The sequence below is a fragment of the Pelodiscus sinensis genome, chromosome 3 (genome assembly GCF_049634645.1).
Source record: "Pelodiscus sinensis isolate JC-2024 chromosome 3, ASM4963464v1, whole genome shotgun sequence".
Classification (NCBI taxonomy): domain Eukaryota; kingdom Metazoa; phylum Chordata; order Testudines; family Trionychidae; genus Pelodiscus; species Pelodiscus sinensis.
Genome location: NC_134713.1, coordinates 75,794,452 through 75,808,750, shown reverse-complemented (window position 1 = coordinate 75,808,750; position 14,299 = coordinate 75,794,452). Strand labels below are relative to the sequence as shown.

The window sequence follows — 14,299 nt, the reverse complement described above, 5'->3', positions numbered from 1 at the left end:
CTTCTGCAAAGTGGTGGCTCATTAGGTATGCAAATTAGGCTTGGCGATATTCCACGCTTGGCGATATTCCACAAATACATACTTTACTTACATACTTGAAGATAAGCATGTATTTAAGTACTTTCCTAGATCAAGACACTAGAGCTACCCTAGAGCTAGTTTTTATAACACTACATAAGAAAAAGAAGTGTTGTTTAAGTCAGGTAGAAAGTGCACACTAAGGCAGCTGATTCTCTGTGAATACCATTCCTGAATACGCTTTTCAAAATGGGCAGATGCAAACGGCATGCCTGCTCTGTAGTAGCAATCCCTCCTGGCTAAATGTGACTCTGCTAAGACCTGCCTCCATTTTCCCATTGCTCATAGCCCCTTAAGAAGTCCATGCAGGCCAGATACTCAAAATATTTCCCGTTCCTGAGTCCAGTTTAACTTATGAAGTCTCCACCCAGCTTGGAGCTAGATCTTCCCCTCTCCTGCACAGGGGTCTGGTGTCTCCCAAGCTGCACACCATCCCACCTTACTGATGGGCTATCGTCCTGCTCTCCCAGAAGGTCTTACCTAGAGTTTAGCCTACTCCACAGGCCTATCATCTGCTCACTCATAGCCTAGCAGAAGCCTTCCTACTCTCTGTAAACATGGGCTAGCAACTATCTGCTGCTGTCTCCCCTTTATAAGGCCCAGGTGCCATCCTTTTAAGTACTACTGTGCAGCCAGTAAAATCAGCCCAGGAACACTGAATCCCACTCTCTTTTAAAAGGACCAGTATCCTGTAACAGCAGAAAATAACATATATTTAGGGGATGATTTATATAATTAAATAGAGACTAGCCTGATATTAAAAAGTTTGTATGAGAGAAAAGATCATACCCCAGTGAAGCGGGCCCACCCCGCACTGACCCCGCGATCACCCTGTCACTCCTGGGGGCGGTGCGGGGCTCGGTAGGAGCATGCACGCCTTGTAGCGCGGCGGCAGCTCAGCTGAGCGGCAGAACAGAGGGCGCCGCAAAGGAGCTCTCAGCAGGAGGTGAAAGGGGGGGCGGGGCCCTGGGGGCTGACGTCAGCCGACAGCGGTGATGTCAGATGTCCCCGTCGCGACCGCGGGGAGTTTAAATGGAGGAACGGAGGAGCCGAGAAGGGGGGGAGTGGAGAGAAGGGGGGGGGGGTGAGCAGGAGGAAAGAATAGGTGAAGCCGAGGTAAGCCAAGCGGGGTGGAAGTAGCCCAGGGCAGGGCAAGGAGCTGGCGCACCGGTGGGTTGAGGGTCGTTACCCCTCCGGTGGGACAGGTCCTTGAGAGTATGTCCTTAGGGCCCTGGGCTGGGGTCCGGGAGAGAGGGTGGGCCCGGATCCCCCTCCCCGCAGTTCCATGGCTGTAGGCATACCGACACGGGAAAAAGGGGATTGTGACTAAGAGACAAAAAGGGAAGAAGAGGAGGGGGAGCAGGACAAACCCTCACAATCATGCTTAAACTTGCTTCTCTGTCTGACAGAAAAAGTGAGGTTATTAGACTTTAAAGATAGCTTTACCTGTTCTGTCCTCTTGCTGAACGCTTTTTTATGGCTGGTTCAGATTGGACAGATGTTAAAAGGATAAAATAAAAGATTGTAACTAAGGCACTTCATTAACTAGGCTTCAGATCCCACTGTATCTTTCAGTCAGAATGTAATAAAAATAGTAATTCAAATATCCACATGATAATCCTTCTTATTACTGCAGCCTCTTCTCGTAAATGGTTTTATTACATGAATTGATTAAGGAGTTTTTCACTATGTAGTGTTCTGTCCAGTACTATCAGGCTTATGAGTTTCACAACTGAATCCCAATTGTGTCAGTTAAGTTGTTATGGCTGACTCCAATTTTGTGTAATTGGTCTTAAGATCATCATTAACTTATTTACCTCAAAGGGATGTTGTGAGGCTTAATGCATTAGTGTTGACTGAGCAATTTGAGATTCTTTGTATAGCTTTTCTAAGTTCAAGAGTTCTTATTTTTTCTCAAGGACAGTCAATTTTTCACTATTCACATATTTTATATTTTTAGTGAATACCTGCAGAGGTGCCAGACTAATTGCTATAGACAATGCAATTGTCTGTTAAGCCACGGAAGAGGCACACATCTTAGCCAAAAGAGATGTAATCCTACCATTTTGCTTCAACCTGGATCTGGAGGTAGTAAGGGTGAGAAAGTAGTTCAGTTTCCATCTCCATTCCCTTTTTGGTCTCTGTTGAGACTGCAAATAGGAATGTGAATTCAGGTGATGTATGAGGGATTTTATTTTTTTATCCATGTAGGTATTTAGATAACATAATCCTAGTACTCAGTACCTTACAATTGTGAATGAATCCAAATTCACCACACTTTCATGGAATAAGGACCTATTGTTCCGATTTTATAGATGGGGAACTAAGGCCAGGTCTACATGGTAGGGGTGGGTGGAGGGTTGGCTTAAGGTATGCAACTCCCGCTACATAGATAACGTAGCTGGAGTCAATGTACCTTAAGCCGAGCTTAGCGCCATCTCTACAGTGGGAGGTCGATGGGAGAAATGCTCCCGTTGACTACCCTAACTACTTGCAACAGTGAAGAGTACCAGAGCTGATGAGAGGCACCCTCACCATTCGATTTAGTTGGTCTTTACTAGACCTGCTAAATGGAAGCATGGAAGATTGATCTCCAGAGTGTTGATCCTCTGGTAAATGGAGATGTGGCCTAAGATACAGATCCTGTGTGTCACCTACAAAGGGCATTGTGGAGTTATGTAGCATGCCCATAATATCAGGCCCCGTAAGTAAGAAAGGTTGGGAATGCCTATGTTTGTCTGATTTGAGTATTGTATTAGGATTTATGAGGTAGGCAAATACCTAGAGGCTGAGGGACTCTTAGGGTATGTCTAGACTTAGTTCGAGTTAACGTTTGACTGCTGTGTGTAGCTGCGGACAGTTAGTTGGGACTAAGGGGATTTAAAAATGGCGCCCGGACGGGAAGATGCAAATAAAGCCTGGGATATTTAAATCCTGGGCTTCATTTGCAACTTTGAATGCCTACATTAGCCTCCCTAGTTCGAACTAGGGGGCTAGTGTAGACATACCCTTCCAGAGTTAGGAACTGACCATTCTTGAGTGTCGTATCTCTGTGTGTTAACCAAAATCACATTCTTGCCCTGTCTTTGTCTATATTGGCCCATATTATGAATGTCAGTGGTTACCGGGTGATGCTTACTGGTTACCCAACAGCCCAGCCAGGCTCGCTGTAGATGGAGGGTGCGCCAACCCAACCAGGGCAGCTTCCACATGCAACAGGCCAGGCCTGGCCAGAGCAATGTCATGCCCGCAGGATCCCATTTAAATGCTCAAACAATTAAACATAACGTTTAACCAGTTAGCAGATTAAATGGGATTTTACATCCCTAACCTATATTTAGTATGTGCTAGCTCTGTGTAGAAATAGATTATAAATACTGAATCTTACTCCATCACATAAATGTAACAGCTATTTTTTAAATAAAACCTTAATACATCAAATTAAGAAATTTTTTTAAAGTAAAAAAATGTTAAATTTGGAAAAACAGCTACATATACCTTTAGATATTCACTGTTCAGCTAAAACCACAAAACTCAATTGTAATTTTGTTTACTGTTTGAACTCTGCAAGTCAAACTTTAATGGAAACAGCATGATAGACACCTGGTGGCTACAAGACAGAATTGCAAGTACATCATATTCTATTAACCAGATTGTTCCCCTATGATGCACATGGACAAGGAAACTTCACGTTTATGATTCATAGAATTTTCCTGGAATTCTTGTTTGATAGGGGTGCAAGCCTGACCCCAACCAATGGGGAAAGAGCTAAGAGCTCTACTAATCTAGATGGCGCATCGTCCTGTCATACAGGGACAACGTGTGGGGAGGGTACGACGAGTAACAGCCATTCCCAAGGTGGGAGGGACCAGCCAATAGTCGGTAGGGGGAACTAGTGAAGCTGAAGGGCCAGTGCTGGCAGCAATGATTTATACCCCACCCCCTCCCCGTACTCTCTGGCAGTGCTGTGGCAGGAGAAAGTGTAACAAAGTGGCCCCAGCTTGCATTGCTCTCCAGCTGTGCTGCTTCCAGTCCTGCCCATTTCCTGGAGTGACATAGCAACCTCTTCCTCCAGCTGAGGTGGCCCTGGACTAGTGATGCTGGAGGGCCAGCGCTGGTAGCAACAGTCTGTGTCCCCTCTGACCCAGCACTTCCTGGAAGCCGAGTGGCATGGCTAGAGAGCAGTGTGAGCTGGGGCCATCCTGTTGTGCTTTCCTTCTCCCTGCTGTCAGTGACAGGGGTGGGGGGAAGAGGAATGCAGACTCCTGCTGCCCCATGTCTAGTTAGTCCCTCAGGATGCCTTTGATAGAGAAAGTGGCAGGGCAGAGTAAGGGCAAGGTTTGGGTAAGACAGGGGGTTGTTTTGGTCCTTCTCCAGGCTGAGGGGAACACGTGATCAGTGCCCCATCACCAGTCACCTCTGCTGCTAGGTATGCAGGGGACTGGACTTGATGACCTCTCAAGGCACCTTCCAAGTTCTGTGATTCTATGTCATTCAGGGATTTTTCTATACCCCTGAGTAATAGATATACTGACGCCCAAGCTTCAGTTGAACCTGTAGGACAGTATCCAGTCTTTTTTTTCAGTATCTTTGGACAAATTCATCTCCTCCAATAAGAGCACATGTGGTTCTTGCCAAATTTAGGGCATCAGCGCAGACCAGAAAGATGAACAAGGTTTGCAGCACTGTTGTGGCCGTATCGGTCCCAGAACCCTAGAGAGACCAGGCAAGGGAGGCCACGTATCTTGCATTGACCAGAATCTGTTGTTGAGAGACAAGTTTCCAAGCTCGGGAGCGGGGGGGGGGAGGAGCTGGAAGGCGCCTCGCTTTTACCAGCAGAAGCGGCTCCAACAAAAGGTATTGCCGCACCCGCCTTGCCTCTCTGACAGCCGCTTCTTGCCAGCCAGGGGAGTCAGGCCACTCCATCTTGCAGGCAGGGAGACAAGATTTTGTGCCCTTTTTCCAGGCCGCATGGCTGCTGTGCAATGTCCCGGGCGGCTCCTGCTTCCGTTTGCTGCGGGCAGCCGCTACCAACCTCGCTGCGCGGTGCCTTCCGATTGCCCCGGCACGCTTCGCTACCTGCTGCCTCTCCCTGCCGCTGGCCCGGCTCCCATCCCGCGCGCGCGCGCGCGCACAGAGAACTAGCAGGCCCCGCCCCCTCAGGTGTTTGCGTGACGTCATTCTTCCGCGCCGCCGTCGCCACTCGGCTTGTGCTGGCAGTTCTGAAGTCGTCGACAGTTGCAGGCATTTCCCTCCAGGGCGGAAGGCTTCGCTCACGTGACCCGCGGACTGCGCTCGGAGTGGCGACGGGCGCCTCTGCCTGGGTCACACACATGCGCGCGCGGCCGGGGTGCGCGCGGAAGAGGCTCAGGTAACAGCTTCTCTTCTCCCATTTCCTCCTCCGGGAGGCGCGACCCCTCGTCGGGGTGGGGGTGGGACTGTGAGTGCGGGGGGGTAGGGCCGGTGCGGGATGGAGATGAGACTGCAGGTGACTTGGGCAGGGAGGCGCTGAGCGAGTTGGGGGCAGGGAGGGGCTGGCGGGAGGGGGCAGTGCAGAAGGGAGGGCGGGTGATGCCCACTTCTTAGTGGGCTTCTCTTAATGGCACCAGCTGTCCCTTAATGACCAGTGCAAATTGCCTGTGTTTATAGGTGAATAGATATTTCTTTGCTCCCCGCCAGCTCCCTGAGTTTTTCCTGAGCTCATTCAAGCAGCTCCATTAAAGCTGAGTCTGTGTTGAGATTTACTATAGAATCATAGAACACTAGAACTGGAAGAGACTTCAAGAGGTCATCGAGTCCAGTCCCCTAATATCACGTCAGGATGCAGAACCCTTTAGAGCATCCCTTCTAGATGTCTGTCTAACCTGCTTTTAAATATCTCCAGAGCTGGAGATTCCACAACCCTCCTAGGTAACTTATTTTAACCACCCTGACAGGAAGTTTTTCCTAATGTCCAACCTTGCTGCAGTTTATGCGATTGCATCTTGTCCTATCCTCAGAGGCCAGGGAGAACAATTTTTCTCCCTCCTCCTTGTGACACCCTTTTAGATATCTGAAAACCGCTTTCATGTCCCTTCTCCGGCTTCTCCTTTCCAAACTAAACAAGCCCAATTCTTTCAGTTTTTCTTCAGAGGTCATGTTCTCTAGACCTTTAATCATTCTTGTTTCTCTTCTCTGGACCTTCTCCAATTTCTCCACATCTTTCTTTAAATGTGATCCCAGACCTGGACACAATACTCCAGTAGAGGCCTAATCAGCACAGAGCAGAACAGAAGAATGACTTCTTGTGTCTTGCTCACAGCACTCCTGTTAATGCATCCTAGAATCATATTTGATTTTTTTGCAACAGGGTCACACTGTTGACTCGTATTTAGCTTGTGGTCCACTATGACCCTTAGACATTACCCTTTCTGTCGTACTCCTTCCTAGACAGTCACTTCCCATTCTGTATGTATGAAGCGGATTATTCCTCCCTAAGTGGAGTACTTTGCATCTGTCCTTATTAAACTTCATCCTAAGACCATTTCTCCAGTTTGTCCAGATAATTTTGAATTATGACCTCCAAAGCAGTTGCAACCCCTCCCAGCTTGGTATCATCTTCAAATTTAATAAGCGTACTCTCTATGCCAATATCTAAATCGATGAAGATATTGATCAGAACTGGATCCAAAACAGACCCCTGCGGAACCCCACTTGTATGCCCTTCCTGAAATTCCTAAAGTCGGGATTTCAACCTTTTGAACCAGACAGAAATCCATCCTATTTTGCTGTGTTGACTATACATGAGTAATACAGTAATTGTACAGGTTGAATCTCCCATGTCTGGCAACATCCATGGTCTGGCAGGACCACGGATGTTGCTGGACCAGAGTGCCCTAGGAGCTTCGTGTCAGGGAGCAGAGCTTAGGGCATGGTGGCCATAGGGGCCCCCAGGCAGCAGAGTCCTGGCAGGACAGGGGAGCTTGGCCAGGTTTGCTGACAGACTCTTGGGGAGCCTAGAGTCTCTTAGCAGAGGGGCGGCGTTGACTTCTTCTGGTCCAGAAACTTCCTCCTTTGGAACCAGTCAGGTCCTGAGGGTGCCAGACCAGGGAGGTCCAACCTGTACTACAACTTTTTGTCACTCAAGTAAGCATGAGTGACTCCAAATATTCGTGGAGAACAGCTAGAACGAAGAATTATTTTAACATACTAACGTATTTGATACTCTCTGGTTTTCCTTGGCTAGTTTTTTGTTCTGACTGTAGTTATGGGCACATCTTTGGATATGACTGCTTTGCATATCTGAGCTAACTCTAACTTATCTAGTTTTGGTACTATAAGTAATTAACCTATAGCAGCACAGACTTGCACAGCCGCATCGAAGCCCATGTCGCTCTGTTACCTAAGCTAACTAGTTTAAACCTAGGTCAGGTGTGTCTGTAGGGGCTGCAATCACAGGGTGTGATTGCAGCACAGACATGCCTGCTATGTTTTGCTGATTCACCTTGGTCTTAAGTGTTGACAAGACTACAGAAAAAGACTGTGAAAATGTTTTTCAGCATTGTTAAGCTAAACTGGTACCAGTCGGTAACCATCTTAGGACACCTAATGAAGCTAAGTCATTGCATGCTACTGTTGTTTTAAGCACTGTGGTACACTGAACGTTTTGTTATCCAGCATTCTGTTAACTGGAAACCTTTAACCGACATTGCCACCCAGCCACAATTAGGGATGTAAAATTTCAATTACTTGGCTAATCAAATAGTCGATGCAATAGTCGATAAGGGCGCTTCTGCCTTTGAAGTGTAGCAACAGCCCCTGGGCTGTTGCTACACTTCAAAAGCAAAAGCGCTGCAGGAGGAGCGCTTTTGCCTGTGAAGTGTAGCAACAGCTGGCATCAGGTTTCACATGGCATTTTGAAAGCGGCAGTGCCGCATGGAGCCCAGGGTCAGCGGGGGAGGCCCCTGCTGACTCTGTGCACCATGCAGCACTGCCACTTTGAAACTCTGTGTGCAGCCCGGGGCCACTTGGGAACACCCATCTGGCCCCGGGCTGCACGTGGCATTTCAAAGTGGCTGACCCTGGGCTCCCTGGAGTATTGCTGCCTTGAAGCACCCTCTTCTCTCTTCCCCCTCTACCGCTTCCCTCGCCCTGCTGCCTCTTTCTGATAGAGGCAGCAAGGGAGGGGAAGCGACTAGTTGACTAGCATGTCGACTATCTGATAAGAATTTGCTTATCGGATAGTCAACTAGTCATTCACACCCCTAGCCACAATACCGCAGTGTCTTCAGGTGCATCAGCAGATGCCTCCTTTCCCCTCGGCCTGCCTCCAGCTGCCAAGAGCCAGATCTGCCAATAGGGGGAATACTATAAGCTTTGTTGTTCTACACATTGAATTAATCTACAACCCCCATTCCCTAGGAGTGCCAGACAACAAATCTTTCACTGTATATCTGGTTTGAGCAGAGTTGGACTGCATGTTGCTTAAAAGGCAAGTAGCCTACCTACACTTGGGCTCTGTATGTTGCTTAGAGATATGAAAGTGTAAACGTGTACATGGTTAACCGATGAGCCTGGGCCGTTAAACGCAGCCTCTTGCCCCCCACAGTGCGAAGGGAGAGAACAGATGGGAGCACCAATGATAGAGGCAGCAGTGCAGGGGGCAGGCTTTTAAGCCAGTTTCCAGTACATACTGGCTCCTGTGGAGCCACCTGCTCCCCCGCTCATGTTAACATGTATCCGCCATTATTTTCAGTGGTTACACATTTACCTAAATAAATGCATTTTAACTAGGGCTGTCAATTGATTTGCGTTAATGCCTGTGGTTAACCCAGGACAGGATTAATGTGTTAATTGCAGGCGTTAATGGTGTGCTGCCCCTTTGAAGTGCTGCTCCTGTGCCGCAGCGCAAGTGGACCTGGGGATCAGCTGGAGTCCCCTGCTGATCCCCGGCTCTGCTGTTGCAAAGCTGGAGTTCTCAGCTGATCCCAGGATTCTAATGTGCTGCTCCTTTAAAGTGCCAAAAGGGGCAGCGCAAGTGGAGCTGGGGATCAGCTAGAGTCTGCAGCTGATCCCGGGCTCCATGCAGTGCTGCCCCGTTGAAATGCCGCTGTGGCATTTCAAAGGGGAGGCACACATGATTAAATTTTTTAATGGCACGATTGATCGCGATTAAATTTTTAAATTGCTTGACATTCCTAATTTTAACATCCATAATGTTACTAACATTGGGAGAGATGAATGGTGGCAAATTTCTGGAGAATTTTTTTTAATGTAGACGCTGCTCACCATTCATGCACGTGTTCAGGGATATGGTAGTTGAGGTTCCCCATTCCTCTCATCTTCCATTCTCCCCCTGCTGTTCAGGTTGGCATGTAGTTACTGTTAATTCTAAGCATGTTATTAATGCTATTCTGCAATTAGCCAGTGTTTTGATAGTTATTGTTAATTTTTAAATGAATTAAATTAATCTTTAATGTAGACTTATTAAAAGAAGTTACTTTGGCTTTTAAAACACCGACATTCTTACAAGTATTGCAGTTCTAATTTTAACTTATGAAGAATGCATTTGTCCTACATTTTCATAGAGAACTTGTCTGCACTTGAAGTGGGACAGGAGCACAGCTGCAGTGTTTCACTGTAGATATAGCTGATGGTTATGGGAAGGATTCTCCCATTGACATAGGTAATCCACCACCTTGAGAGGAAGTAGGTAGGTCAATGGAAGGATTCTTCTTTCCAAATAGCACTGTTTACTTTAGAGAGCAACATTGCTGGGCTGAGCTGACATTTTAGTGTAGACCATGCATAAGGAGTGGCAGAGTGCTGCAAAAATGAGTTAGGTCTATGCTGCAATTAAAAATGTGTGGTAGCCCATGCCAGTTGGTTCAGATGCAGGCTGTCTTGCTGTTTAATTGCAGTGAAGACTTCTAGTTTTGTGACCCTTAACCCTTATAGTGTCCTAGAGCTCATTCTGGAGCCCAAGCTTGGAAAACTACAACACAAAAACAGCCCAAGTCCTGTGAGTCTGAGTTAACTGGCAACAGCCAGACATGGGTGTATAGGTGTATCGTAGCTATCCCCTTGGAGAATACAAGTGCTGTTATCTCTGTATATGAACTGGGAGAATTTAAAAGGTGCATACCTTAACAGTCAGAATGGATTTGTCAAGAACAAATAATATCAAATCAATCTAAGGGCGTTAACTAGCGGTTAATTGACTTGTTGAGTAGTTGATGGAATTTCCATTGACTAGTCGACAGGCATTTTCGCATTCCTCCTTTGAAATGTACTCTAGCCTTCCCCCCCGGAGCTCTTGTACATTTCAAAGGAGGAATGCAGAACTCTTGTGTGCAGCCGGGCCAGTGTGGAGTACCACTGACTCTGAGCTGCACACGGTGTGTCAACTTTGAAATGCATCTAGTAGGAGCAGTGGGCTGGGAGGCCCATCATAGGGGACATGTCCAGTAAATGCCTTGTTTGGACTGGTTAGGTCCCGAGGTTGCCGGACCAGAGAGGTCCAACCTTTAGTAGCTTTCCTAGGCAGGTTAGCAAGTTTTGTGGATGAGTACATGACTTTCTCATAAACAAACTATAGAAATATAACCGATATGAAGTTGTTGTATGGTTAGTGTATAGCTGTTCTGAAAATTGTTCCAGAGGGTAGTTACCAGTGATACATAGTCAAGTCAGAAGGGTGTATCGAGTGGCATTCTAGTGGATCAGTTTTGGACCCAGTTCTGTTCAATACATTCACCACTGATATAGACAATGGCAAAGAGAGTATGTTTATAATGTTTGCAGATGATACCAAGATAGTAGGTGATGAATGTATTTTGAAGGATAGGATTAAAATTCAAAATAATCTGGACAAAGTGTAGAAATGTTCTGAAGTACCCAGAATGAAATTCAGTAAGGACAATGAAAAAATCTCCACTTAGGAAGGAGCAATGCATTGCACATATACAAAATGGGAAGTGACTGCCTTTGAAGGAGTACTGTGGAAAGGAACCTGGGATATGAAACTATAGTAAAGAATAACATTGTCAGACAAATAGATGAACATAATTTGTTGGGGGAAAATTAACATGGCATGAAAAAGGGAAATCATGCCTTACTAATCTGCAAGAGTTCTTTGAGGGTGTCAACAAACATGTGGACAAGGGCAATCCAATGATGATAGAGATCTACAAAATCATGACTGATGTGGAAACAGTGAATAAGGAACAGTTACGTACTTATTCCCACGATATAAGAACTAGAGTACGCCAAATGAAATTAATAGGCAGCAGGTTTAAAACAAAAGGAAGTTTTTCTTCACTCAGCACACAGTCAATCTCCTGAACTCCTTGCCAGATGGTGTGGTGAAGCCTAGGACTTTAATAGGTTTCAAAGAAGAGCTAGATAAATTAACGGAGATTAGGTCCATCAATGGCTATTAACTAGGATGGGTAGAAATGGTGTCCCTAGCCTCTGTTTCTCTGGAGCTGGGTGACAAGGGAGGGATCATGTGAGGATTACCTGTTGTGTTTCCTCCCTCTGGAGCATCAGGTATTGGCCACTGTCGGCAAACAGGCTACTGGGCTGGATGGACTGTTGGTCTGGTCCAGTATGGCCATTCTTATGATCATAGTGGATCACAAGCTAAATATGAATCAACAACGGAATGTTGCAGGAAAAGCAAATGTCATTCTGGGAAGTATTAGCAGGAGTGTTATAAGGAAGACATGAAAAATAATTGTTCTACTCTACTCTGTGCTGATTAGGCCTTAGACATCCAGTTTTGGGTACCACATTTCAGAAAAGTTTTGGGTACCACAAAATGGAGAAAATCCAGAGAAGAGTAACAAAAATGATTTAGGAGCTTCAGGGGGTATCTGAGTTAGTTTGTTACAGAAAAAAGCAGCAAGCAAATGGTCTGGTAGCACTTTATAGACTAACAAAACAGCAATGGGGTTTAAATTGCATCAATGGCAGTTTAGGTTGGACCTTAGGAAATCTTCATAACTGTCGGGATGGTTAAGCACTGGAATAAATTGCTAGGGAGATTGTGGAAATTCCATTGGAGATTTTTAAGAGCATGTTAAACATTTGTCAGGGTCTAGGTCAGTGGTCCCCAACCTTTTGGGGCTGCTGGGCACCAGGGGGCGGGGCTGCACATGCGCCGCGCACCTAGGGGTGGCACCATGCATGCGCTGCGTGCCTGGGGCCGCACATGTGCCGTACACGTGGGTTCGGCACCATGCATGTTCTGCGCACCCAGGGTGGGGTCCGCGCACGAGCCTGGGGCGCAAGAATGGCTCGGACAGGCCCTGGTCACTAAGCAGACGCACATAAATGCCCTGGCGAGTGCCATGGTGCCCATGGGCACCGCGTTGGGGACCCCTGGTCTAAATGATACTTAGTCCTGCTATAAATTCAGGAGACTAGATTAGATGACCTCTTGAGATTCCTTTCCAGTCCTGCAATTCAGTGATAATCATCAGTGCTCGCTGAGCGGCAGCAAGCCCCGCATGCCAGCCGCACGGTTCTGTGCTCTGCGCATGTGCAGATCGTTCTGCGCATGCGCAGATTGCTACACGCTGGCTCTTCCAGGGTGTAATCTACTCGCCACGGGTGAGTAGATTACACTATTTGTCGAGCCTTGTTGATCATTGTCTCTCACATGTCTGGCAGCTAAAGAATTTGAGAACTTTTGGGTAAATTGTATATAAGATCTCATCTTTATATTTTTCAGTGATTAGTGTTCAGCTATTAATTTATCATCTGTAAACCCTTTCAGGCAACTGTTTCTTTGTAGCAATTAATAAATTTGGGAACTTGATAAACAAAACTCTTCTTGCTGCATAGTGTCATGGGAGCATAGTACAGGTTGGACCTCTCTAGTCTGGCAGCCTCAGGACCTGATCAGTCTCATACGAGGGATTTTATCGGCCCTGGGGAGGTCATATCTGCAACCCCTCCTACCAGCCCCCCCCCGGCCTGGGATCGGCCAAATGTCTCCTGGCCACCACCAGCCCTCCTGCCCTGCCAGTTCCCCCCATTCCGTGCTAAGCCAGACAGCCTAGCTCCCTGTGCGCCAGGCAGCCCTGCTGCCGGGAGCCCAGCTGCCAGCCTTCCACCGGGACTCTCTGGTCCTGGAACATCTGTGGTCCTGCTGGGCCAGGGAATCCTGGTTAACAGAGGTTCAACCTGTAAAGGGAGGATTATAAAATGTTATATCTTTAATTTGAAAAAGCTGATTGTGCTGTGTTTTGTTTGTGTGTGTTTTTGGGGGGTATGTGGCAGAGATCTGGTGGAAGAAATAATTTAGTCTACATGTGCTTCAGTACCTGCTGGAAGAATGACAGATGACAAAGATGTGCTTCGAGATGTCTGGTTTGGACGAATACCAACCTGTTTCACATTGTATCAGGATGAGATAACTGAAAGGGAAGCTGAACCTTATTATGTGAGTACAGTAAAAACTTTATCTGGTAGGCTGGAAGAATAGTGGATGCCAGTTAGTCAAATATTCAGGTTAACTAATAGTGCTAGTGTGGGAAAAGGCTCTGGGCTGAGGTGAGGTATGGGAGGGGGTACAGACTCTGGGCTGGGGGTATGGGCTCCCGAGCAGAGCTAGAAAAGAGGGGTTTTAGGCAACTTGATTTTTATTTACCTAGGAAATACCACATAATACTCAGTACCTGTATCAAGCTGCAGATGCAGCAGTAGTACATTAGGAATGGTAAGAACTAAATAATACATGCAAACACAGTAGCACTTCTTTTCTTAAATTACACCTTAAATGTTACATAAATATTTCACATTTGCAATTACAGCAGTCTCCTGAGTTGATGCTGACGGCTGTCCTTAAACTTTTTTTTTCAATTTTCAAATTGTATTAACTCTAACAGATAAGTCCTCAGTTTTAAGTGTCCTTAAAACTTCTACAAATTGCTCTCATCTTCCCCACTCCCACTGTCATTTTGATGAAGATCTGATACCAAGTTACTAAAAAATCTAAGACCGTGTTTAGTGTGCACTTAATTTTGGAGCAAGCCCCATTGACAAGAAATATAGGATGGGGTTCCTTTTGGAAAGACATTTAATCTAAATCTCAAATGTCTGGATACCCATCTCAAGTGTAGGAAACAATTTTAACTTGTCTCTCCCAGTGTTAAATGTTGTGCCGAAGCCAAGAGGGAAGAGAGTCTTGCAAATGCAGGCTCTATAAGGCTAAGATTATACCCTTAAATCTTGT

The 14,299-nt window shown here is 46.5% G+C and overlaps 1 protein-coding gene across 8 annotated transcripts in view; it reads left to right on the top strand.

Annotated features, from left to right (window-relative positions):
- The first annotated feature begins 5,276 nt into the window (after positions 1-5,276).
- Positions 5,277-14,299, top strand: part of ATG5 (autophagy related 5) — a 121,057-nt gene continuing 112,034 nt past the window's right edge. For 2 of the 8 annotated variants that reach the window (XM_025182322.2, XM_075923950.1), the window contains exons 1-2: positions 5,277-5,449; positions 13,345-13,507. In XM_025182322.2, the coding sequence (XP_025038107.1) occupies positions 13,400-13,507 (108 nt within the window). In that variant the 5' untranslated portion in view covers positions 5,277-5,449; positions 13,345-13,399. Of the gene's footprint in view, positions 5,450-8,498; positions 8,549-13,344; positions 13,508-14,299 lie in introns of those variants that run through there. The other 6 variants (XM_075923951.1, XM_025182321.2, XM_014571188.3 and 3 more) reach the window with 6 other exon arrangements.